This window comes from Juglans regia, chromosome 11, assembly GCF_001411555.2.
Source record: "Juglans regia cultivar Chandler chromosome 11, Walnut 2.0, whole genome shotgun sequence".
Taxonomy (NCBI): domain Eukaryota; kingdom Viridiplantae; phylum Streptophyta; class Magnoliopsida; order Fagales; family Juglandaceae; genus Juglans; species Juglans regia.
The window spans coordinates 21,336,042-21,360,873 of NC_049911.1; the positions used below are offsets into that span (position 1 = coordinate 21,336,042).

The 24,832-nt window shown below is 36.5% G+C and overlaps 3 protein-coding genes across 4 annotated transcripts; 2 read left to right on the forward strand and 1 right to left on the reverse strand.

Annotated features, from left to right (window-relative positions):
• Nucleotides 1-2,139: 2,139 nt before the first annotated feature.
• On the forward strand, nucleotides 2,140-5,759 carry LOC109018511 (EKC/KEOPS complex subunit bud32). Its single transcript, XM_019000675.2, has 7 exons — nucleotides 2,140-2,389; nucleotides 3,477-3,547; nucleotides 3,884-3,997; nucleotides 4,104-4,382; nucleotides 4,511-4,624; nucleotides 5,177-5,249; nucleotides 5,371-5,759. The coding sequence occupies exons 2-7, from the start codon at nucleotides 3,485-3,487 to the stop codon at nucleotides 5,406-5,408; spliced, it is 681 nt and encodes a 226-aa protein (XP_018856220.1). The 5' UTR covers nucleotides 2,140-2,389; nucleotides 3,477-3,484; the 3' UTR covers nucleotides 5,409-5,759.
• A 2,331-nt stretch (nucleotides 5,760-8,090) lies between these two features.
• On the forward strand, nucleotides 8,091-8,887 carry LOC109018253 (CST complex subunit STN1). The gene has a single exon (XM_019000419.2). The coding sequence runs from the start codon at nucleotides 8,174-8,176 to the stop codon at nucleotides 8,678-8,680; it is 507 nt and encodes a 168-aa protein (XP_018855964.2). The 5' UTR covers nucleotides 8,091-8,173; the 3' UTR covers nucleotides 8,681-8,887.
• Nucleotides 8,888-18,898: 10,011 nt separating this feature from the next.
• LOC109018468 (type I inositol polyphosphate 5-phosphatase 4-like) lies at nucleotides 18,899-24,242 on the reverse strand. 2 transcript variants are annotated; one of them, XM_035695448.1, is made up of 16 exons: nucleotides 24,113-24,242; nucleotides 23,271-23,362; nucleotides 23,093-23,180; nucleotides 22,617-22,685; nucleotides 22,360-22,447; nucleotides 22,162-22,266; nucleotides 21,447-22,065; nucleotides 21,160-21,353; nucleotides 20,920-21,028; nucleotides 20,634-20,782; nucleotides 20,076-20,378; nucleotides 19,899-19,981; nucleotides 19,668-19,778; nucleotides 19,470-19,565; nucleotides 19,270-19,366; nucleotides 18,900-19,160 (listed from the first exon to the last, which is right to left on the reverse strand). In XM_035695448.1, exons 2-11 carry the CDS (start codon nucleotides 23,298-23,300, stop codon nucleotides 20,153-20,155), a joined length of 1,677 nt encoding a protein of 558 aa, XP_035551341.1. In that variant the 5' UTR covers nucleotides 23,301-23,362; nucleotides 24,113-24,242; the 3' UTR covers nucleotides 18,900-19,160; nucleotides 19,270-19,366; nucleotides 19,470-19,565; nucleotides 19,668-19,778; nucleotides 19,899-19,981; nucleotides 20,076-20,152. The 2 variants fall into 2 exon arrangements, with proteins under 2 accessions (XP_018856209.1, XP_035551341.1); XM_019000664.2 differs by having other exon boundaries at nucleotides 18,899-19,160; nucleotides 19,470-19,551; nucleotides 23,271-24,242.
• Nucleotides 24,243-24,832: the final 590 nt, after the last annotated feature.

The following is a 24,832-nucleotide window of genomic DNA, read 5'->3' on the forward strand; positions in this document are numbered from 1 at the left end:
GTGGGTGTAAAAGAGAGTTTGTTACCTAACCGGCTGGTAGCTTCTCCCTTGTATTTAATATAAAATGATTTTTTTTTATAGGAAATAAAAAACTTTTATTCATCTCAAGAAATAGAAGGAAGCACATTACAATCTGGACTAGAGCCCAAAACTATTGATCCCACCGGAAGCTCTAAAGCATTCTTAGCAAGATAGTGGGCAGTTTCATTGCCACTTCTCTTAACAAAATTCACTTGGCAATTGGTAAAACTAGATAACAGAATTCTAGTATTTGAAATTACCAAACCCACACTATCCAACCTTTCAATTTGGTGATTGAGCCCCTGAACAACCTGGAGAGAGTCACCCTCCACGATGACAGAATCCAACACCAATTCTGCTGCAAACTGAACAGCCTGGAAAACACCGATTGCTTCAGCCAACAGAGGAGAAAAGCCACCAGCCATGGACATCTTCTTAGAGGCTAGAATGCCCCCTTCATGATCCCGAGCTACCAGACCAATGCCAACTCTGTCATGGACTTTACTCAAAGTAGCATCCCAATTTATTTTAATGAATCTAGCAGGAGGGGGGGACCCCGTTTACAGCTTGGTTTGGTGCCACTCGAGAGTTTACATTTGAAGATACTTGGACCTCTCTAAAATAGTTAAAAATTGAGCAGACTGTTGCATTAACAGAGTAGGATGCAAGAAAGACCCTTCAAAAACCAGTTTGTTTCTCCTAAGCCATATGCTTCTTGCTGTCACTGCAAATAATTCCATGTGTTGGTCATCACACTGAGAACTTAGAGCCTAAAAAATCTCTAAGAAACTCCCTGCTTTCAAAGTACTCTTTTGAAACACAGTTGGCCCTTGACACAACACATCCATGGCTGAGCTGTAGGTCCACTGAACATGAGTAATAGATTCTTCTTCCCTGCAACAAATAGGACACAAAAGAGAGTCTACAATCTTTTTCTTAAATAGGTTCATCCTCGTAGGCAAAGACTCCAAACAGGCCCTCCACACAAACACATTGGCAACATTAAGAATCCTTAGTTTCCAACATCTGGTCCAGTTTTTGAAATTTTTAGCCCAGCTCGATGACTGTCCCTTAGGCAGTTCATCGAACTCATTTTGCAAGTGGTAAGCACTTTTAACAATGAACATCACATCCTTAGTCCCCAACCACATAATTCTATCATTAGCACCAATAGAGCTCACAGATATTCTCTGAATAACAACAGCTACGTCAGTCCCAAAAATCTCAGTAATCAGGTCCGTATTTCACTGCTTTACCTCACCATTGATGAGATCAGAAACTTTGGCATCCTCCCAAAATCTGGATAGGGGACTGGATCATGTAAGTGGAAGGCTGGGGTAACCACCTATATTTCCAGATTCTAGTATCCAGCCCATTTCCAATCCTCCACGTAGAGCCTTTGACAACAAGATTTCTAGCAACCAATATACTTCTCCAAATAAAAGATGGCCTAGTTCCCAACTTTGCTTGGAAAAAAGTGGATGAAGAGAAATACTTTGCCTTAAGTACATAAGCTGCTAAAGAATCAGCATATTGTAGAATTCCCCACCCTTACTTAGCCAACAGTGCCAAGTTAAAACTTTCAAGATCTTAAAAACCTAAGCCACCTACCTCATTTGCCTTCCTCATTTGTCTTCGAGAAATCCAATGGATTTTTGATTCATTTTGCTACTAATCCCACCAGAATTGATGCATGACCCTATGATATAATTAATAAAAGAGCATTGATACGCATCCCGAATAAACATGCCGGATAGACTATTTCACTTTTTTATTTTTTTTTATTTTTTTTTCATGTATTTTTTTAATCATCATAAATATTTTTTAACAAAATAAAAAAATTCACAATATCATTAAAAAATACTTCTTTAATCACTAAGTAAAAAAAAAAAGTCATTCGGGACACAAATTCAGAACACATTTTCGAGACAAAAAGTATTTCTCTTAATAAAAATAAATTAATAAATTGACCCATTAAAATATAATAAACAAGTTAATAATGAATAAACCGTATAATCTAAAACCCAACCCTTGAAATTTTATTTTAAAATCCCATAAAAAAAAAAAAAAAAATTTAAAATTACAATTATACCCTAACGTTATCACTATCTCTGGCTCTCAGACTCCTCACGGACCCTAAACACTATAACTCGGCCGCCACCCCCCGCGTAACCTCTCTGAGTCTCCCTCGGTCTCGGTCTCGGTCTCCGTCGGCTCCGTCGTCATCTCCATCGGTCTCTGAATTCCTTCTGTCTCACTTTCTCTCTGTCTCCATCGTCTGTCTCTGTCTCATCAGCCGCCCCGCCTGTGTGTCTCTCACAGTGCCCCTCTCTGAGTCTCTCTGTCTCACAGTATCCCTCTGTAAAAGGTTAGAACTTCTTAATTTTCGTCATCTTTTCATTTCATATAGAATGTTAAGTGGAGTTTTTTTTATCAAACGCATTCGAATTCCTGTTTGTTGGTTTGCGATTGGTATGTCACGTTGACGGTCACTGCTTATGATTATTATTGTTTTGTTGTAATATTAATGTTTCTCAATATATTTATGTTTTTTAATGTTGGAATTGTATTATTTGACTATAATATGCTCATATTTGTTATTTTAGATACATGGCTACTAATAAATATAGATTTTAACTTTCATCTGAAATTATGTTAGTCATGTCAAATGAATTATGTGGGCCAATTCAACTCATTTACTTCGAATGGATTGAAACGGGTTGAAATGGGCCGTGTCGTGTTGGCCCATTCTAATTAATTACTAAACAAGTTATGTTGGTCGTGTCATAATTTATTTAAATAGGTCGTGTTAGAGTCTGAAAGTCTGATCCGTTTAAGTAAACGGGTTGTGTTTGGGTTGGCTTATATAATTGAATGTTCATGACTTGATACGACACGAATACAATCCGCGAACACGAATTGTCACCCCTACCTAAAATCAAGGAGCAAGGGTTTTGCCCCCAGCATTTCCAGTTGGGAGGTTTTTCTTTTCTTTGCTTTGTGGTGCCAACTTTCAAGTTTTCCCCATCCCTTTTTCCTGGCCAGCAAAAGGACGGTGCTCCCTTTTTCTCGTCTTCATCGATTACTCTGATATTGAATTCTGGTATGGTATTTTGATTCTTCGTTAGCATCTTGATGTCATTTCCGGAGCATGTCTTTTGTGCACTAGTAGTGGCACTACTCTGGTTGCTAAATTGAGAGGCAGAAGCGAGTTTAGTGTTTTTCACTGAAATTTGACCTTAGATTAGTGCTTCCCATGAATTAATATCTCTTATTGTGATCGTTTATGGTGTTGTGTAAAAGATAGAAAGGAAACAATTATTGAAATTTTTTTGTCAGCATGTCTGTTCTACATCATCTTTGGTTTAACGCTTTTCGTTGCATAGTTTCCTTCTCTCTTCTACCTCACTACCTGAAAATTTTGATTGAATATCAACTTGCACTGGGTACAATAGGTTCATTAATGGAGATCCAGGCAGATGAGAAAGAAGGCTCTCTTATTCTGCTGAAACAAGGAGCTGAAGCTGTGAGTGCAGTTACAATTTGAACTTTGAAATTCCCTCTTTTAGCTGCTTTTAGTTCTTATTGAAAATCTTTCAGAAATTATGCACTTTTTATCCTTTATCTCTTTCTATATATGTTGGAAGTGTATATATTTGTTTTTGAACTTCCATGTGCACTCTTACATGTTGGGTCAAGGGTAAAGTTCAATTACAAGTCATAACTAGCTAGCCCGAATTAATTTTGAAAATAAACATTAATTAATAGCTGGCCTAAATTTTCAGTTTGGCATAAGCCACTATACAGAAATGTTGACCACTGCAGTTTATAACTTTTATACCGATCTTAATATTCCCTCTAGAGAATTTTTGAGTCGGATTTTGTGGGAAGGAGGTCCATTGTCAAGGAACGCTTCTCAAAGAAGTATCGACATCCAACTTTGGATTCTAAACTTACTCTTAAGCGCTTAAATGCTGTAAGTTTTTCGTCGTTAAACTGGCTTTCTGATTTTCACACCATAATTGATGAAGCAAGGCTTTGCTTCTTGTGTGATGTCTGTGTAAGTTGATTGTTGAGAACAGGAGGCCAGGTGCATGACAAAAGCAAGACGACTTGGAGTTGCTACTCCTGTGTTGTATTCTGTGGACCCTGTGCTTCATACTCTTACATTTGAGTATGTAGAGGGTCCTTCTGTCAAAGATGTGTTACTTGAATTTGGGTCACATGGTGTTGTTGAAGAACGATTAGATGATATTGCTTCACAAATTGGGGATGCAATTGGAAAATTACATGATGGCGGCCTCATCCATGGTGACTTGACCACATCAAACATGTTACTCAAAAGCGGTACCAATCAGCTCGTGAGTTCCCTCCCTTTTTCTTTTTCTTTTGGTGGGTGCGAGTGGAGGTTTCTCATCTTCCTACCATCATTCTCATGATTAGAAGTTATTATCAACCTACATTACGGTCAGTCAATATCTTTCCATAGGTCCTCATTGACTTTGGTCTGAGCTTCACTTCAACCCTTCCGGAAGATAAAGCTGTCGATTTATATGTACTTGAACGAGCACTTCTTTCCATGCATTCTTCGTGTGGGAATGTGGTAAGCCTTGTGATTTTCCTTCGCTTAATAATAGTTTACTTGTCCATTTTTATTGTAGAGAGAAAATAAGGAAGAATTGGAAGTTGGACTCTTATTTAACTGGTTGGAGTTTCAAAATCTTGTCTTTCATATTACTTTTCCTTTTCAATTGAAATATCTTGCTTTATCGTGTTTAGAATGATTCAATGAAATTGGATATTAAACTTTCTTCTTACTTGTAAAAAAATGAAATTGGATATTAAACTACATCTCTGAGACTTTGTTTCGAAGATTTTGATAATTTCCAAAAATACTTGAGACCCGAAATAGCCAGAACTTCTAAGACCATTACATTTACTGCATTCATATTTATTAAATCTTGTGCACTTATGTTACACGGTCGCGCAACCCCGCCCCATTATGTTGGGAATGACTTCATGTTATCATGAACACCAGCGTATGGAATTTTATGAGACACTTTTCATTATGCTACTTCAATTCTGGGATTTTTTGTTATTTTGCCAACGCTTTTCTGAGCAGAGCTTGATTTCCTCATTATTGCACCTTGGGTAGATGGACCGGATACTCGCTGCCTATCGGAAATCATCAAAACAGTGGTCATCCACATTTAACAAGCTTGCTCAAGGTTCAATCCCCACCCCTCTTTTTTGGTTTTCTTCTTAATTCGGAATGTAAAATGCTATTCTCTGGGTATCTTTGTTCCTTGTTGCGTTTCCTGTTTACAAACTTCTTTTGCACCTTCACAGTGCGTCAAAGAGGACGAAAACGGACCATGGTTGGATGAGCTGTTTTCAAATATCTTTACCCATTAAGGTAAAAGAAGAGAATATTCTAGTGGACAGACTTGTTTTAAGATATGTGTTAATGTATCTACACGTTTGTGCATTGGCACAACGATTTAACGAAATGCAGATGCTCTGAACCTCTGAGTGCTCAATATGTGAAAATTTTCTCGTCTACAATTAAATAGGTTGCTATGCACTTGTAAAACTGTGTTACAACGTTTTTTGTTTATTCTTCGCTGTCATGGGTTACATTTTTAAGAGGATGACTACTATTATGTGGCTGACATAGAATTCAGCCACATGCTGTGAAATGGATCTGACTACTAGTACGTGGCTGAGAAGTATTGATATGAATCTTAGTTAGTTTGCCCTTTCAAACCCCTAGGGGTTGGCTCAAGTGGTAAAGGTCTTGGTCTTGGTGGCATGCTCCTTCCAATATTCATGGTTCGAAAACCATGGGTGCAAATAATCTCAGGGGCTATCGGACTGAGATTTTTCCCTTGAATTACCCTATGTGTGCTTGCAGGAAACTCTTTTCCGAGGGCCTTAGCACCCCCTGGGATTAGTTGGGACACCGTTCTCGGACACTTGGTGCTAATAAAAAATAAAAAAAAGTTAGTTTGCCCTTTCGGAAAGGGAGGATCTGGAAAATCCTAATTTTCATCAGTTTTTTTTTTTTTTGTCGGTGAAACTTTGCTGTACTAGATACAATGTACCGTAGAAAAAATGATTATTCTTCTGATCATATGTAATTTCTCAGATTGTGGTCCAAACTTGCTAGGAATTGACCTCATTTTTTGTTACCTAAAACTGCCCTCTAGATTTGTTTTTCCATTGATGCTATGCAATTATTTACCTCGGCATTATGTTTGCACGACTTTTCCCTTGGATCTTATTATTACTCAGGATTATCATCCCTATGTCCTTCTTGAGTGACTCGACTGTTAAGATACTATGCTTTAAAAACTATGAGCCTTTACGAAAATCTTATGGTTCATTCATTCATGTTGGAAATGCAACCATGATTAGAGATATCATTTGCAAATTTACGTTCATATGATCTGCACGACTCTTTTATCATAGAACAATTGAAAAAGAGCTGCCTTTAGGCTTATGGCCACTGTCCTTTCAACTGAGTATGCGATCCGTTCTTAAAATGGCCATCTTAATGTGTTACAGAAGTTCATCTGCCTACTTCTCGTCCTACGCATTTCCAGCAATGATTTTACAGACTAGTCTAGTCTATCTTGGAGTAGAGATTAGATTAGCGGTTAATTATGGGGCACCGGAGACAGCCAACTGTTAGTTTATAGCTATCTCAGCTTAATGTGCCTCGTTCATACTTCTTTAATACGGTATTATTGTTATAGCCAGAGACGTGCTGCTGGTGCCAACATCTTATTGGAATAACTGGGGCCCTGCTTGCATGATTCTGAACTGGCTCGCCCATTTAGCGAAACAAAGTAAAGCGAGCCCTTCGACTTGATTTTTCACGAATGATAGTTTCGAGTGATACTTTCAGTCAACGAAATCCACTTTTAAGTTAATATTGGGGGTTCTGTTCACTAATTTTTATGATACGAACGATCGTAACTGTACATATATAGCTAACCGCTTGATCTTGTTCGGCCTTATAGTTTCGGGTGTCAAAACCTCAAAATGCATATCAACCAAAGCAGTGGGGTTTTCAGATCATGTTCGTGTCGTATCAAGTTATGAATATTAGACTTCAACTTGAAGGTTCTGAACCAAATCCGTTAAGTTAAATGTGTCAAATTTTCAAATACGAACCCAACCTATATAGATAACGGATCATGTTGTGTCATTCGTTTTGACCCATTTAATAATTAATTAAAAAAATGTTATCACGAAACGAATTATTTAAACCCGTTTGTTTTATATAAATAGGTTAAATTAATACGCATAACTCATTTGATCTGATTAATATAATTTTATATAAAATTTAAAATTTATATTTATTAATAAGCACAATATTTTGTAAAATATATATTAATATTTTTTAAATTTTAACATATAATAAAACTAATATTATAATTTATAAATAACAAATATGAGCATAGCTCTAAAATTACAGTTCCAACAATAAAAATAATAAAAACATAAGAATACTGAGAAATATTAATATTATAACTTAACAATAATAAAATTTTAATTTTGAAATAAATTCAAAACGGGTCAAAACGGATTGATTTTGTGTTAAGCAGATTAATCCATTATTGATCCATTTATAAATCGTATCTCAACGGGTCAACCCGTTTTGACTCAACCCGTTAACATCAGACTTAAATCTACAAATTTTGTGTTGTGTTCGTATTAGATTCACAAGTCGTGTCGCATATTATCACTCATAATTCTAAGATTTAAATTTAGAAGTAATAGTAGGGACAAATATACAAGTCATCAAAAAGGTAATTTTTTTATGCTGAGATTTTCTTGATTAGAAAATTTTTACTTATCATCTCTAATACCATATACAAACATATGATTTATTATTTTTATCCTTATAATTAAACATACACATATTTAAACATACATATTTTTGCCCTACAAGAGACTACACGAAACTCATTTTAGACTTTTACATATCGTTATTCTAAAACTAGAACTTGCACAATTATCCCATTTTATAGTTTTAATAATCTTCGAATTTTTCTATTTCAACCACGGACCATGCCCCAGGAAACCATTTACTCCCCAAAACAAAGTCTCTGTACCTCTCTCTCTCTCTCTCTCTCTCTCTCTCATGGATCATAATCATCGCCGCCGACGACTGTACAATACCCACGTAAAACTACTGGCCTTCGACCTCCTCTCTCTCTCGCAAACCCCCTCTCATTCTTCCTCAGACCCCATTTCTTTTTCTCGCAAAGGCGCCCTTCTTTCCCGAGCCGAAACCGTGGGCACCGTCACCTCCCGCGACCTCAAACCCAGCAAGTTCCTCAAATTCACCATCGACGATGGCACTGGTTGCGTCGGATGCGTTCTCTGGCTCAATCACCTCGACTCCCCCTACTTCGCTCGCCGCAGCCCGCCAGATGTTCGACTTATTGCCGAAGCCGCGAACCGCTTCGCTTCGGAGATTAGGCTAGGAGTCGTGGCGAGAGTGCGCGGGAGGATCACCAGCTACCGCGGTACTGTGCAGATCACGGTGTCAGATGTGGTGGTCGAGAGGGACCCGAATGCAGAGACCTTGCATTGTTTGGAATGCATGAATTTGGCGCGCAACTGTTACGATGCGTCGGGACTCTAATCATGCAGTTTTGTTCATACTGATGTCCATTGCAGAGTGTAATACCATGTGTTCTTGAGTTTGGCGAGTTGGATTCGGTTTTGAAATTGAAATGAGATCCTACATCATCTTTGGATTGGGGTTTGATTTCAAGCTTCATTTACGAGTATAATTCAGCAAATTCATGATCCTAAGCACGATTACAAGGAAATAAAAATAATTTATTTATTTTTTTTTTTATCTTCGATCTGGAATTACTACTAGTCTTCGTCTTTTAAGTCCTTTAAGGTTGACACATCGACTTTTTGTTTGATTTATCTTCAATCCGGAAGTAAGTTTGGAAGGTTGGAAGGTTGGATCGGAGGATCAATTTCGGAAGAAAAATTCTATTCAGCAGCATTTTTTATTTTTATTAATTGAAAAAGTGATTTTTTTGTTTTTTAGGTAGGGAGTCAAATTTATATTCGAAATTAAATCTTAAAATTCAGGAAAAAAAAAATTATGAAGAATTCTATAATTTGGATCATTAACCTGAAACCACGAGTATCTTCCCCATAATTTGATTCAGTTTCCGTTCTTTATTTCCCTCTTTTCCTTTCCATTCTTTCTAGAGGTGTAAAAATAAAAAAATAAAAAAACTGGTTAAACCTAACTAGTGGGTTTGGTTTGTAACCGGTCTGGTCTAGTATTGGTTCTTTAGAACAAAAATTGATCCTAAACCAGTTAGGTACCTATTTTGGTTTGAACCGAACCGATATATATGTTAATTTTTTATATTATATTATATATATTATACGCTAAATTACTAATTAATATAACATAAAATTTTAATCTTATTATTCTAGTTTATTAATCTTATAACATAAAATTAATATAATATTTTAAATAAGTTAGACATTACTTATACTATACTAGTATAATTAGATACTAATGAATTAGTCATTGTTAATAGTAAATACTAAATTCATCTACAATTGGGTCATTCATTGTTGGGTGAGGTTTTCTCTCTAGAATAAAGTGAGTCTCTTAGGCTAGCTAGCGTGGCTGGTTTGAAGAGGTGGTTATGGAGGAAGAGTTAGCAAAGAAGTGGGAGGGGTTATGTCTCACTAAGAGAGAAAAAGAAGGGATGGTTCTACCATCTAATTCAATGGCTAGAGCAGTGCAACATGGTCAATTTTGTCTGTTGGCCATGATTATGGTTGATAAGTCTATTAATAAAGAAGCATTCAAGAGTACAATGACAAATGTTTGGAGGTGTGAGAGTTGGATCCAATTCTCTGAAGTTGGAGTCAACAAGTTTCTCATAGAGTTCAACAAGGAGAAGGACATGCATCGGTGATCAATGGCAGGCCATGGTCATTTGATCGATGGCTTATGTGCCTTCAGGATTTGTATGGCATCATGTAGATCAATGAGGTGCCTTTCAATAATGAGGACTTCTGGATTCAAGTTTACAATATGTCATTTGCTTGTATGACACAAGGAGTGGGATATTAGATTGGAGGAAGTGTTGGGAGGGTGCTCAAAGTCCATGCAGATGCTAGAGGGATTGGTTGGGGAAAATGTCTGAGAATAAGAGTGGAAGTTGACATTACAAAAGCTCTTTTAAGAGATATGTTCATAACTGTTGAAGGTAAAAAGTCTTGGATGAAATTTAAATATGAAAGATTGCCTACTTTTTGTTTCGAGTGTGGAGTAATCAAACACTCACAGAAAGCTTGTTCTAATGTCTCGAGTGATGGTGGATAAAAACAGTATGGTGTATGGCTAAGAGACCCTGCAATTAAGGAAAGTTAATTTCATCAGAAGAGGTATGGTGATGGGGATAGTTAGTCTGCTGAATTTGAATACCAGTCATGGAGGAAGGGTGGGGAGGACAGGGATGAAGCCCAAAAAGGGTCTTGGGAGTGGCTTCAGGATCCTACCATGGAAAGTGCAGAAATTAAGGGCAGTGATTCTAAGATGGAAGGTCTATAATTTTTAAGGAATCTGGAAAATTCAAAATCGATGCCTGAAAAGGAAAGGGAGACATAGCTACAAAAGGAAGTTACTACAATTACCAAAGTAGAAGGGGGGATGTGTCAAATGCTAGTGGCTGAGAAAACTGGCTCAGTAAGGAAAAATTATGTTGATGAGCAAAAAGGGTCTCGTCAAAGCAAGTATCATAGCTCAGCATAGGATATTAAGGCTATTAATGACTTGATGGCTCAGGTTAATTCCCTTGATCAATTCATTAATGACCAAGTTGAGGTTTTCGAGCAGTCTAAGAAGAGGGCCAGCTGGAAAAGAAGGGTTAGGGATAAATGTTTTAAAGTTTTAAATTTGGGCCCAAGGGAGAGTAATACAAGCATTTCAACCAAAAATAAGAGAGTTGCAAGTCAGTCGAATGAAGGAACTGTCAAGTATATGGTTAAAAGATAAAAAATTGAGGGAAATGAAGCTGCGGACTCAAGCAATACAGATTTGGTGGTGAATTCACAGCCCCATCAAGAAAAATGAGTTGCCTCGACTGGAACTATCGAGGGCTTGGGAATCCTAGGATAGTCATGACTTGCATCAAATGGTGCAAAATAAGCTCTCATCTTTTGTTTTCTTGATGGAAACAAAGTGTAAAATGAATTAGGTGGAATTAATAAAAAGGAGATTGAAGTTTGAAAACAACTTTGTCATTGATTGTAAATGGCTTAGTGGAGGGATTGCCTTCCTTTGGAAGGATGATGTTGAGGCTGAGGTTAGTTCCTATACCCAAAATCATATTTCTCTATTGGTTAAGGGGAAAAGGAAGGGGTGAATAGGATTTTAACTGGGTTTTATGGCAATCCTATCACTGCAAAGAGAAATGAGAGTTGGCAACTGCTCCAAGCAGTCCAACCTAAGGACTCCAAATGGTGGTTATGTGTAGGGGATTTCAATGAGATACTCAGTTTTGGAGATAAATGTGGAGGGACTTTGAGACCTTACAACCAGATGGAGGCCTTTAGAGAGATTGTGGTTAAGTGTGGTCTTAGTGATATGGGATTCATTGGCAACAAATACACTTGGTCTAATGATAGATATGGTGAGGCCTTCACTAAAGAGAGGCTTGATAGAGCCTCTAGCAACAATATATGGGTTGAGGCCTTCCCTAGATCGAGAGTGTACATTCTTCTAGCATTGAGCTCAGACCATAGTCTTTTGCACATCACTATGGAACATAATCATTCTGAACTGGCCAGAAATGCTAAGTCATTCAGGTTCGAGGCTAGTTGGTCTTTAAGGCAGGAGTGCTACAAGATAGTGGAGGAAGCTTGGAGTCAACCCAGGATAGGATGGCTGAGAATAAACTGAGTTTTACTAACGAAGGTCTTAACAAGTGCAAGATGAAATTGATGCAGTGGAGTAAGATGAACATTGGCAATTCAAAAAAAGAGATTAATGCTAAGTTGGCTTAATTATCAAAACTACAAAAGGTCAATAAGGGACATCTGAATGAGAACATTAAGCAAGTGCAAAAAAATGTAGACAGATTGCTTGAAGAAGATCATATCAGATAGAAGCAAAGAGCCAAACAAAGGTAGTTGAATGAGGGGGACATAAACACAATTTTTTCACCAGCGTGCATCTCAAAGGAAGAAGACAAATTTGATAAAGAAGCTGGTTGATGATAATGAACAGGAAGTACATTCTAAAGAGGGCATTTGTAACTTGTTTCAAGAATACATTAAAGAATTATTTACCTCTTCTGAACTCAGAATCATTGCAGACTGCCTTGGATCATTGGAGACTTGAGTAACTACTGTCTAGAATGAAATGCTGATCAGACCATACACTCAGTAGGAGGTTGAAGATGCACTTTTTCAAATGAATGGCCTCAGCTCTCCAGGCCCAGATGGATTCCGTGCAACCTTTTATAAAAAACATTAGGCTATAGTTGGAGCACAGTTGTGTGAAGCAGTTTTATTGGTGTTGAACTCTAATTGCAGCTTAGCAGAAATCAATAGCACCTTCATTACACTAATCCCCAAGAAAAAGGCCCTACTAAAGTGACTAAGTTCAGAACCATTTCTCTTTGTAATGTGATGTATAAGCTTATTTAAAAAGTAGTGGCAAATTGATTAAAGAAAATTTTGTTCCTAATGTGATGTATAAGATGTTCCTATGGAGGTCTGCCAAAGACATTCTTCCCACAAAGTTTAACCTATACAAGAGAAAGGTGGTTGACACACCCCTTTGCCCAATCTGCCTCCTTCAACCTAAGACAACCTCTCATGTTTTATGGACATGCAAAGCTGCCCAGGATGTCTGGAGCTGCAGCTCTAGAAGAATTCAAAAATGCAGCATCAGTGAGGCTCCATTTAACTTGATCTTGGACAATCTCCTTTCTTCACTTCCTGTGGAAGACCAATCTGTTTTGGCACACACCACCAAACTGCTCTGGCATAGAAGATGCAAATGGGTGTTTGAATCCCAATTCCCTTCACCTCAACAAGTGACAAACCAAGTTACCTCTATTTTCTTAGAGTATAACCTGTCAAAGAGAGTCCAAGTGAATAGGACCCTCCTGCCCCCCACTCTCTCTACTCAGTGGTGCAAACCCCCTTTCAACCAATTCAAAATCAATTGGGATGCCGCCATTGATAAGATCAACTGCAGAGTAGGTATAGGAGTGATCATTAGGGATTGGAATGGATGTGTCATGGCCACCTTAAGATCCTCATGTGCCTCATTCTCTGATCCTTTGCTGGGAGAAGCTATTGCAGCACTACGAGCAGTCAAATTCTGCTATGAACTAGGCCTAAGCTCCATCATCCTCAAAGGAGACTCTTTGAATGTGGTTAATGTCATTAATGGCCACGAGGTCAGCTGGAGTTCTGTTGGCATGCTTATAGTTGACATCAAGGAGTTGCTTCTATTGGTAGGAGCTAGAAAAGTCATGTATGTTCCATGCCAGTTAAATATAGTGGCCCACTGTTTGGCCAAAAGTTCACTAGATCTCCTTCAAAGTTTATCCATGTAGAGGATTATCCTCAATATATTCACAACCTCCTTGGTTGATTTATTAATACAAGTTTACCTATTTCTCAAAAAAAAAATAAATAATAATGAAATACAAGAGGTTTATTTTATTTTAAAAAAAAACATTCTTTTACTGTTTCTTTGCCTGTAGTAAAAGATTCAACTTGACGTCAATTCTTTTACCGTGTAGAACACGTTCCACTTAAACTGGAGTCTTCTTTCTTTCTTTTTCACTTCCGAGTGATTGCAGTGTAATACACGTGTCAAGATCACGAATGGGGATGATAAAGGCCATGAGCATAGAAAACCAGCAGGACAATGAGACGATGACATGCACAGGGGACAACAAGCCATTGCGCAGGTGCTCTCTCTCTCCTCAACTTTCAGTTTAAGTCAGGAAAAAGTTACTAGGACCGAGATTACTAACCGAACAAAATGACCGACCGAGGTGGAAAAGCCAGCTGGCATTTTACGGTAGACCCACTTCAAGTGAAATTACAAAAAAAAACCATTCCTCGGTATCAAAGCCTCTCTTCCCATTAGCCTTCCTCCCATGTGATTGAAACAGAAATGCTTTGGGGCTCGAAGAAGTGTCCCGAAAGCCTTTTTTTTTTTTTTTTTTAGTGATTAAGAAAGTTTTTTTAATGATATTGTGAATTTTTTATTTTTTAAAAAAATATTTATGATGATTAAAAAAATGCATGAAAAAAATAATAAAATAAAAAAGTGAAGTATAACTTTCGGGACATTTTTTTGGGACAAAACTTTGGGTCCCTTACCATTACTCGTGATTGAAAAACCGAGCGGTAGAGCCTGGGTTCCTTCCAGCATTTTACACTTCTCTATTTTACGTTTCCTGAGCGGTACAGTTTTTTGTTACTCTGTATGCTTCTCGATCTCTTTAATTTTCACTTCTCTATTTTTTTTTTTGGGAATCCTCAACTGTGTAGATCTGAAAGTGCGTTCTTGTGAATCTTCAACGATGTTCTTGTGAATCTGAAAGTGTTTTTTCTGGTTCATTAGCTTAGTGCTACCCACCTATCAATTGATAAGTCATAACAGCTTCGAGCTTTCTCGGTACTGATCTGGGAAATTATAGCATTGGTAGAAGGAACAAAGAAAATCTGAATTTCACCGAGTTACATTTTCTTCTGCCTGTATCAAAGTAAATAATACATGAACTACTCATTTATGTGAATGTGGAGCATTGATTTAAACTTTGTTTAGATATTAAAAATACTCATTTTCATGTTCCAAAATATAAACACAATCATTCCCAAGCAGATGAAAAAATGTAAACAAAAAAATGGACGTGTTATGGACATATTTTATGGCCACCGCCTCGTGATCATCTGCAACCAAAGAGTAAGCCATCTCAAAGGGTTCGAAGAAACATCTCCGATGTCTAAGTCAGTAATTGATCGTAACTCTTTAATACCAATGAATTAGCTACTTTTTACGTGACTGGATTATCCTCTTATATAGAGCTTTTGAATTGTTGTTAAATGATAATAGACATATCTGTTATTCAAATTCAAATATGGAGATGAGAGTTCATCTCTAAGTGATTTTGAATGATAACCGTTTTTATCTCTTGCCACCGTTTGATAGTTATCCAGTCGATATTGGCTGTGAGTTGAATCCTTTTGACATCGAGCTAGACTTTAGGTGGTGAGATAGACTTCAGGCTTGAGCAAGGGTCCAGGTCCATATGGGAGTAATTAGTTGAAATATCCTCTCCAGAATGAAGATCTTGGAAGCAGCCTCAATCAGCTTCTGTAAAATATACAGACCGTAATTTGTAGTTGGATCAACCGTAATTTCTCTTCTGTGCAATCGGCGAAGCTTTTCAATCTGGCAATGCCTCCTCAAACAACTTTGAAAATGTGACGTCCGATGATTTTGAAGGATTTGGATAGAGGGTGGGAGAAAGACTGCAGGGGTGTCAAATCGTGTTAACGGGTCGTGTTCGTGTCGTGTCAAGACATGTATATTATACTATATAGGTCAACCCTAACTCGACCCGTTAAGCTTATCGTGTCAAAATCTCAAACCCTAACACCACCCAATAACATAACGGGTCGTGTCGTGTCAACCCGTTTTGACCTATTTATGTAAATGGATTGAAACAAACCAAAAATTAACCTCTTTAATCTAGTTAAGTTGAACATAAATTTATATAAATGTTAAAATCACAATATCTATAAAAAATATAAAACTAACTACAAGTCCAAAATTAAAATTTAAACAATAAAAATATCAAAATTAAAATCCCAACAATTTTATTTTTTAGGTATAAGGGTATAATTGTAATTTTAACTTTCTTAACGGGTCATAACGGGTTATAACGGGTTGACCCGTTATCAACCCGTTAAACTATCGTGTCTTAACAAGTCAACCTGTTTTGACTCGAATCTGTTAAGGGTAAACTCTAACCTGCTTTTATCGTGTCGTGTTCGTGTTGAGTTAATGGGTCGTGTCACATATTGACACCCCTCTCAAAGAGGTATGAGAAAGATGGACGGCAAAATACTAGTTCAAAATAATTGCACGATTTTTGTTCACTCACAGCTACTATTATAATTTCTTGAAAAAAAAAAGCATAACAAAAGACAAAAAAAAAAAAAAAGGGGGCATTTAGCCTTCACGGTGGGCAGTGTCCTGGAGCCCTTCAATAAACATAGGTGGCTCTAGCACTGCCATTCAATAAACATTTTTAATAAAATAATATTTTTAAAAATTTTAAATACACCAAATCAAAATAGAAACTAAATAAGTATTTAAAAAAATATTATGTTATTAGAAAGTTGTAGAAAATTTTTTATAAAATAACGTTTGAAAATATAAAAAGGCAAAGTTAGCGACATAAAAGAAAAGAGGGCACAGTAACGTTACTCCAGTAATTATGTTTCAAATAGTAGATTCCAAGACTGATCTGGCCAATGATTCTCTGCCACTTCAGAAAATGCTCAAATTCACGACATCCATTCTAAATGTAGTTGCAATTTAGACTAGGCTTCGTTTGGATGATGGAAATATCTAAAAAGTGTCGAGAATATTTATGAATAGTTATAAATAAAGATTGATGTGTATTTATGGATTTCATTAATAGTATTTTGAATTATTTAGATGTGTGAAATATATTGAGTTGTTGACTTTTAGATAAATAATTAAAAAATATATGGGTCCCATAAATATTATAATGATTTTATTTTTAATAATAAATATTATAGTAATTTTATTATAGTGATTTTTTAATATTAATAAATATTATAGTGATTTTATTTTATTTATATATATATAATAATAATAAATATTATAATGATCTTATTTTTATATATAATAGTGATAAATATTATAGTGATAAATATTATAGTGATTTTATTTTTTATTTATATATAATAGTGATAAATATTATAGTAATTTTTTGAAATATTTTGATACGAAGATGGTTCATTGCGTTTGGCATATGGAGTATATCTAATAGTACGAGAATACATAAAAAATATTGAGATATGTTGGCTACCCAAACATAGCTTAAACCTACACTTTCGCACATTATGGTTAAAAGATGGCAAATTGGGACATTGGGAGAGGAGACAGACAACCTACACTCTCTTCCGTAGATTGGATAATGAAATTATTTTATCTCATATTATATCATCTTATAATTATAATTTTTTTAAATTTTTGCATAAAATGCAATAAATAATTTAATATTTTCAAATTCTAAAATAATAATAATATTTTAATTATATTTTATTCAACTTTCAACTTTCATCTTAACTCATTTCATCTCAACTCACTATCCAAACGACACCTAATTTTCTCACCAAAACTTCTCCTGAATCATTTTAATTGCACATGATTCTTTCCACAATCATTTACATAATCATGTTTTAATCGAGAAATATTTTATAAAATAACTGTGTAAAGAATTATAAAAATGATTGTATATATTATTATTCAAAAAAAAAGTGCTATACACTCATATAGGCTCTCGAAAATCCTTATAATAATTTAGAAAGAGTTTGAAATAGAAAATTCGTTGCAAGTTCAACCAACCAAGTTGTACTTCAAAAATTCACTCTTTTTCATATTTTCTTTATATTCTTTGGAAGGTCCTTTAAACTAAATTGATAGGATATTAAAACGCAAGATACTGTCCTTGATTTGCCAATTGCATTAAGAATGGGAGAGGGTTTGAAAATTTCAACAATTTACACAATTACGTGATCATGCACTCAGAACTATTTGTAAGTTTCAGTTCCGTTTCTAATCTAACTGTAGAGATGTTTGAACGTGACTTTCAATTACTAATTTTAATAAATTAGATGAAGAGGAGAGAAGACAAAAGTGTTTTAAAAGAGAGAAAATGAGAGTGTTTTAAAACTTCAAGAAACCAAATTTTATATAATTTATTTGTGGCCTTTCAAATTATTTTTAATTTATGATCATTTAGTGCAAAAATAGATAACTTGGCTCAGCATGAAATGAATACAGATTTTGCTTTGAAAATTATTTACCTTATAATTTTATAAATGTCTATAAAAGTTTAGGCGCCTTATTATCCTCATACCACACACCACACATAATTTTTTATTTTTTATTTCTTATCAAATGTGTGGTGTATGGATGATGAGTAGAAAAACTCAATTAATTTAAGAATAATAAAAATAAAAAATAAATGTAATGTGTAGAAATAGCAAGTAGCAATGCTAATAAAAAAAGAAAAATGATAAACCCAATGCACTTTTCACAATATTTTATACAATAATATTTTAAAATAAAGGTTATTTTTATAAACTAATTTGTAAAAGTAACATCATTTTAAGAAATATCCTTATTTTATAACGTGTATTATAAAATATGTTGTATGGATGTCATTACTAAAAAAAAATGGTAAGTAAATGAAAAGAATAATGAGTTTGGCAATCACCTATCAAATCTATAAAGAGTAATGCTACATACATTCTTGAAATGCATAAGCATCATACAGTCATTTTGAAAAAGAGTGAAGTCCATTATTAAAAATTTAATTTTTTTTTACGAGGATCCCGTATATATTTACATTTTTTCAAACTGATTGTACGACGCTTGCGATTTTTAATTTTTTTTTACGAGGATCCCGTATATATTTACATTTTTTCAAACTGATTGTACGACGCTTGCGCATTCACGATTGCAACTATCATTTCTCATCTATAAAAGGGTAAGCTAGTTACTGTGTACTTTTTGGTTTTTTGACATAAAAAAACCTGGACACTGCCAACCAAATTCACTTTTATATTATTTTCAGTAAAATCATCTGCAGCAACAGAAAAAAGAAGCTTCATCATATCACTCAGTTCTTTTTTGGCTTGTAACCAGTATCCACCACATCCATAATTCTTTCCTTTGGAATAAACCCATGTTATTTCTTTCCCCTTTAAACAATTAGAATTGCAAGGTAATCAGATATCAGACACAGTTGGTGCTCCTTTAATCTAGATTAGGTCACTTCTTCCTGCAAAAAAGGAAAAAACAACAAATATACTACTTCTGTTAGCTTATAAAAAAGCCCTGGTGGCTTTAAGTTTGTATAAAACAGCATCATTGGATGACAATCTGCCTACCTCACAAATAGGGTCGGATATAATGGTAACATTCCAGGAGTTCAAGACCTTGTTCATCAGGACTTGGTGAATGAAAGGAATTGTGATTCACAATGTTCTGTATCGTTGTGACAAGGATAGGTATGGAGAGGATTAAAGAAGAGGCAATTGGAAGAAGAATGATAGCCAAACCAAGAACAATGAAGAAAGAATGGACGGACCTTCTTTTGGATTGTGGGAAACAGAGTTGTCTCTAATCTCTATCACCATTGGGGCCAAGTTCTTAGCGGCACATAGATGGACCTGGAAGATGGGGACTGAGTGAAGATAAAGAGTAAGAAAATGCAAGAGATCTCCAGTAAAAGCTCTTGAAGGAAACAAAAAACATAATACGCAACCTATCCCCAGAAAATACATACGTGCATATCCCAAAAAGGCAGGAGTTATGTTCAACCAGCTCACGACTTTTATTTGGTAAAAAGTGAGAGTGCCGTTCAGCCCATGAAAAGCATTCATGGATCTCACCTCTCCTGAAAGCAAGATTGTAAACTATCCAAACTTGGTAAATGTAGTCAATGAATTAAAACTTGACCTCTAACTTTTGTGAGCATAATACAAAATTGATCAGAAGGATAAACCAAGGTGAATACCTGATTTAATTAGGAGACAAACTGGCGTTTGAATATTGAAGAAACTCGAGTTTTGCTCCCAGTATTTTGTATTTGTTGTAATCCTGTATATTGTCCACTCAGATTTAATTCGATTATGATGTAGTAAAATCAAATTAATATACAAGCAATTGAGAGGAATCTTGTAATCTGAACTACCTTGAAGAGCTACCAATCCTTTTTCCATTATTTCAAGTTGACCATAATGGAATGCGAATCATTAAGATTTACATCCCTCAAAAGAAATTGAGTTCAGTGTATCCATCCATGTATGGCAACAGCTCTTCTACCTCAATCCTGGCATTGGAGCAACTCATGCTTTTCTTGATACGGCCACGGTTTAAAGACTCAACCTCTGCCAAGAATATGCCATAAACTGGCCTGTGATCAGAGAAACTTGACTCCCCTCGAACATATGATAATTGATGGAGGCCTCTGCCATACCATAATATACGATCACACCTTCACATGCAAACAACCAGATTAGATTTCGTATACTCATTTTCCACTTTCCATGGTTCCATTGATATGTCACATACCCTAATGACAATTACTTCTGCAATGGTCAGCAGTTTAGTTTCTCGCCTACGCTTATGCTACAAGATGTTTCTTTCCCCTATAATCCTTACCCCCCTTCCAGTCCCCCGTTCTTGTCCCTCTTAAGAGCACAGCACACTTTTCCTCATTTAGAGAGAGAAGAGAGAGAGAGAGGATTACCATGCAGGAGTTCTTCGCTTCTCCTTTGGGTGCCTATCATCCCCTGCATATCTATCAGAATTATTCGAATACTTGTATGTAGGAGGGAAGTAAATTTTTCCTTCATTCCATCCCTCAAAGACGTGCCCCCGTCTCTGCTCTATACACAGCTGAAAGCAACAACAAATATTGAGAATGAACATTTCTTGGAATTGGTTAGCAAAAGGAAAAAAATGAAGTAAAATAAAATTAAGAGCACATAAATAGTAAACAAACATCAATACTACATCTAAGGCAGTAATCATGCCTGGTCATTTTCTAGCAATGCCCTCCAATTGTGCATCTCAACAAGAGCCTTTGCAGAACGGTAAGATAGAGCAATACGATAGTTCAAATCCCCCAGCCAGATAATTCGACTGCACCAAGAGAATCAAAATATAGCATCATAAGCAATTGGTAAGTTTCTTTTAGATTATCTATTTCATAGTATTCAAGAAAAGGTAATGAACATAAGAGCCAATGGGAAATTCAATGAATAAAGCCTCACTCATGTTCTAGAATTGTTTGAGGGGAACCCGCATCGGTCATGCCACGGACCCTTGGAAACCTTGTCTTCCGAAGGATCTCCATGACATCAGAGTTTCTCCTTAACTCATCACCATCCTTCTGTCCAGAGGTCAAATGGCTACATACGAAGCAAAAGCTTGTTTGGTGCAAAGACATGCTAATAGAAATGGAACCCTGGAAAACAAAAGCAAATGAGAATTCCAACCTTACCTAGTTCATGATAATTTTGCTCTCAAGTTCAAGAAAGTTCCACAAGAAAAAATATACCTTGTTTCCAAGATAACCCATCAGTCCTCTTCCCACACAAGACACTTTCATGTTGCGAACATCATCCCTGATATCACTCTTTATCCAAACTGTTAGAAATATCCCAACCATTTGCTTACTGGCAACCAAGCAATACCTTGAGTGGCCTCGCTGTCTGTCCCTATCCTCCATGGACAAAAGTCCACTGTAGGATACCGGTGAATAATATGTCGCCACTGGTGAATCCCCCAGTCCATTCTCATCATCAGAGGAGCCATATCTGAAATTCAGGTCACAGTCACTTGGCCTGTTCCCAAAAATGACCCGGTCACAAATGCTATACCGCCGATCAAGTCGAGGGTGTGGCATTGCCATGTCCTGGTCCAATCTCATGCTCCGACTCAAGGATTGGAATGATCGCCGATGGAAAAGTGATGAAGCCTTCTGCCTCGTTGATCCTTCAAAGTCTGCATCTAATTCAACAACCGGATCAGGGATTGGTGAAGGCGTGTGGCATCCACCACTAGTGCCTGGAAGATTGTTCAAGGTTTTCCTGATAAGGGCTAGCCATTTTCTGGCAGGCCCATTATCTTCTGTACCTAAAACATTGCCAGCATTCAGAGGAACAATTTCTTGAAACCTGACAGGCAATGGATCAAATAAGGCTTCAAAATACCAGAAAAATTGCTCCACTAAATCAAAATACAAAGATCAGCGTTTGATTAATAGGACATACCCAAGAACGTAAATGTCAGCAGGAGGAGAGGTATGAAGCCAATCTTCAAGACTCAAATTACTCGGAGGGGATTTTCCAGCCACATTCCACGTAGCTACAAAAAGGCTACAACCCAAATGGAAAAGGAACTCAAATAAAAGCCACCCCTTAACAAAAGGCATTAATCAATACATGACGAAGAGAAACAACAAAGCACACCTGTAATTGTGCACATCTGTAGCTTGCGAGGCATCTATATCGATCTTACCTCGCCGAACACGATCAGAGTTCCTTTTTTTCGATCTCTCTGTACAGTTTTGGGATGCGGTTTAGACGGATTTGTGAAAATAATTGGGAGAAAGAAATTAACAAGACTCTTAGCAAAATTCTATCCTCAAAGTATGCTTAAGCTTTATTTAGTGTGATTTTAGAGAATGGAGTGGTCCAAAGCAATCCTGAGTTGTCTGATACTGAACCTATTCTGCTTTTCTTGATTGTGCATGCCTCCCTCTCTGAACAATTGTTCCTCCACTCTTCCTCACCACCTGAAAAAGAAACACCAAAAAGTTCTTAAAGCTGTGCTCTTTTCCGCTGAATGCATCATTATCATACATACATTCATGCAACAAAGAAAAAAAAAGATATTTCAGTTAAAAACATAAATAATTTAACTTCACAAACAGGAAGAAAACAAAAAACAGATCACGAGCTGCTAATGGACTTTGCAGACCTCAATACACCCGAGAAAACTACAATTGTTGTACCCAACAGTGATGCAGAAGGAGAATAGTGCTAATTGCGTTCAGGGTCTAGAAGAATGTCAATGCAAGTCAGTTATTGCTGAGAAAATCCCATTTATGCTGTTGATATAAAAGTTAATATTTCCAAGTCCAGAGCCCTAATCGCATCCAAATCGTGCAGAAAATCGACATAAATGATCGGCCATTATCACCTTCATAAAGGACATCGTCTGCGTGAAAGTCCTCAGCTTTGCTCTTGATGTTGAACCACTTCTTGACCAATGTCCTGGGCCATGAAAGCTTTACCAAGTAATACAGAGTCAGGAATCTCACAACCCCAGAAAAAGGGGGGGAAAAGCGTACAAATTGAGAGAAGTGGCATTCTTAAACCTTGCTTTTCTTCGAACTCCCATCTCTCATTGTCGCACAAACTTCATACGGCTATCAAGATTTACAGAAGCTAATTTCAATTCGTTCTTCAACTGTACAAATAAATTTCACAGCGGAAAAATGAACCAAGACCATATAGAAAAATCAAATCTCAGAAACAAAAGCGAAACGCCTCAGAAACCTGTATTTTCCCCCCTCTAGAATGAATTAAAATATAAGAGAAACAAAAAACCGATTTAATCCCAAAACAACGGGAGAAAACTAACTGAGTTGCAAGAGTATAACCGAACGAATCGGCAGGCAATACATTCTGTTTCCTCAGGTAATGGAGAGAAGGAAACAAATGATGGAACAAAGAAAATCCCAGTTTCTCTGCATTTTATCTTCTGGGCTTCCAAACGTTTACATAAAACCCAAAAATACTGAGAAGAAGAGTTTTCGTTTCACTTCCTATTTTCAGGATTAAGTCGAGAGAAAACAGAGGAAAAGAAACAGAGGAATTTGAAAGGGAAATGAGAGAGGGAGGGGGGGGGGCAGACCCCTGAATGCGTAGAAGTAAGACTATGAGATTCTTCTAATAGAACAAGACAATTTAGGAGAAGAGAGAGAGAGAGGGAAAGAGTTTTGGCTGTCAGTCAACAAAAAAAAAAAAAACCTCGTTGGGTTTACAGAGCAAAGTATAGAATTTGAAGAGAGAATAAAGTGGTGTTTGGAGGAGAGGCAGCTTGGCTCGATCTCTCACCCCAAAATCCAAGGCCAACCCAAAACCAGCTTTGGAGGGACTTGGGGACTTGGGGAGTGAAGAGAAGGATTTTGGATTTGGTCACCCACCCAGAACTCACCACTAACAGATACACTGCCCGGACCTCTCCCTGTATCTTCCTTCTCCCCTCCTTAGAATGTTATGTTATGTTGCTCTCTCTAACCTCTGCCCACGGTCAGCAAAGTTAGGTCCGATCCAATACCCAAGCTGAAGCAGTAGCAACTGACAATACTATAACTTGGTTTTTTTTTTTTTTTTTCTATTTAAGTCTTCTATGAGGGGAAAGAAAGCAATAAAAGAAGACAGTTGGATTCCTTTATACAAAAGGGTCACAAAAATGTTCAAATACAGAACAGTAATACTTATTTTACATCAAAGAAGACATCTATACTGTTTGATTTTTAAAATTCATTTTGTTTGGTGCTTAAGAAGCTCATGGTACAATGTATAGCTTGCTTTTACTTTTTCTAAGAGTGTGCAGGTATTGTTGCTTGCTCAATTTGAAACGCAGAATGTTTGGTATATTTTGTTTCCTTCTACAGGTCTAAAGAGAGTAAAGACTCAAGACTGTGGATTCCTCCAATATGGGGTTTTGGGCTTCGATAAATCTATAGATTCATAGGTCTTGATTGAGATTTGAGGGGATTTTTGTATGGAGGGTTTGTGTCTCCCACCCCATGCATGGACCTCATAGGGGTTCGGGAAACTGGAAGTCTTTTTGTGTTTAGAACTCTTAAGAGCAATGCATTCTCCTCAAAACCTTCGTTTGTAACTTTTTTAGTCTTCCAAGCAATTTTGA

What these genes read in the sequence shown, in the direction of transcription:
- LOC109018511 (XM_019000675.2), top strand. Translation starts at nt 3,485, where the DNA reads ATGGAGATCCAGGCAGATGAGAAAGAAGGCTCTCTTATTCTGCTGAAA. An exon ending in TGAAACAAGGAGCTGAAGCT is followed by an intron (nt 3,548 to 3,883) that starts GTGAGTGCAGTT and finishes TATTCCCTCTAG; the next exon opens with AGAATTTTTGAGTCGGATTT. An exon ending in ATTTAACAAGCTTGCTCAAG is followed by an intron (nt 5,250 to 5,370) that starts GTTCAATCCCCA and finishes GCACCTTCACAG; the next exon opens with TGCGTCAAAGAGGACGAAAA.
- LOC109018253 (XM_019000419.2), top strand. Translation starts at nt 8,174, where the DNA reads ATGGATCATAATCATCGCCGCCGACGACTGTACAATACCCACGTAAAA.
- LOC109018468 (XM_019000664.2), bottom strand. Translation starts at nt 23,300, where the DNA reads ATGAGAGATGGGAGTTCGAAGAAAAGCAAG. An exon ending in AATCAAGAAAAGCAGAATAG is followed by an intron (nt 22,448 to 22,616) that starts GTTCAGTATCAG and finishes AAAACTGTACAG; the next exon opens with AGAGATCGAAAAAAAGGAAC. An exon ending in CATTGCTAGAAAATGACCAG is followed by an intron (nt 20,783 to 20,919) that starts GCATGATTACTG and finishes TGTTGCTTTCAG; the next exon opens with CTGTGTATAGAGCAGAGACG.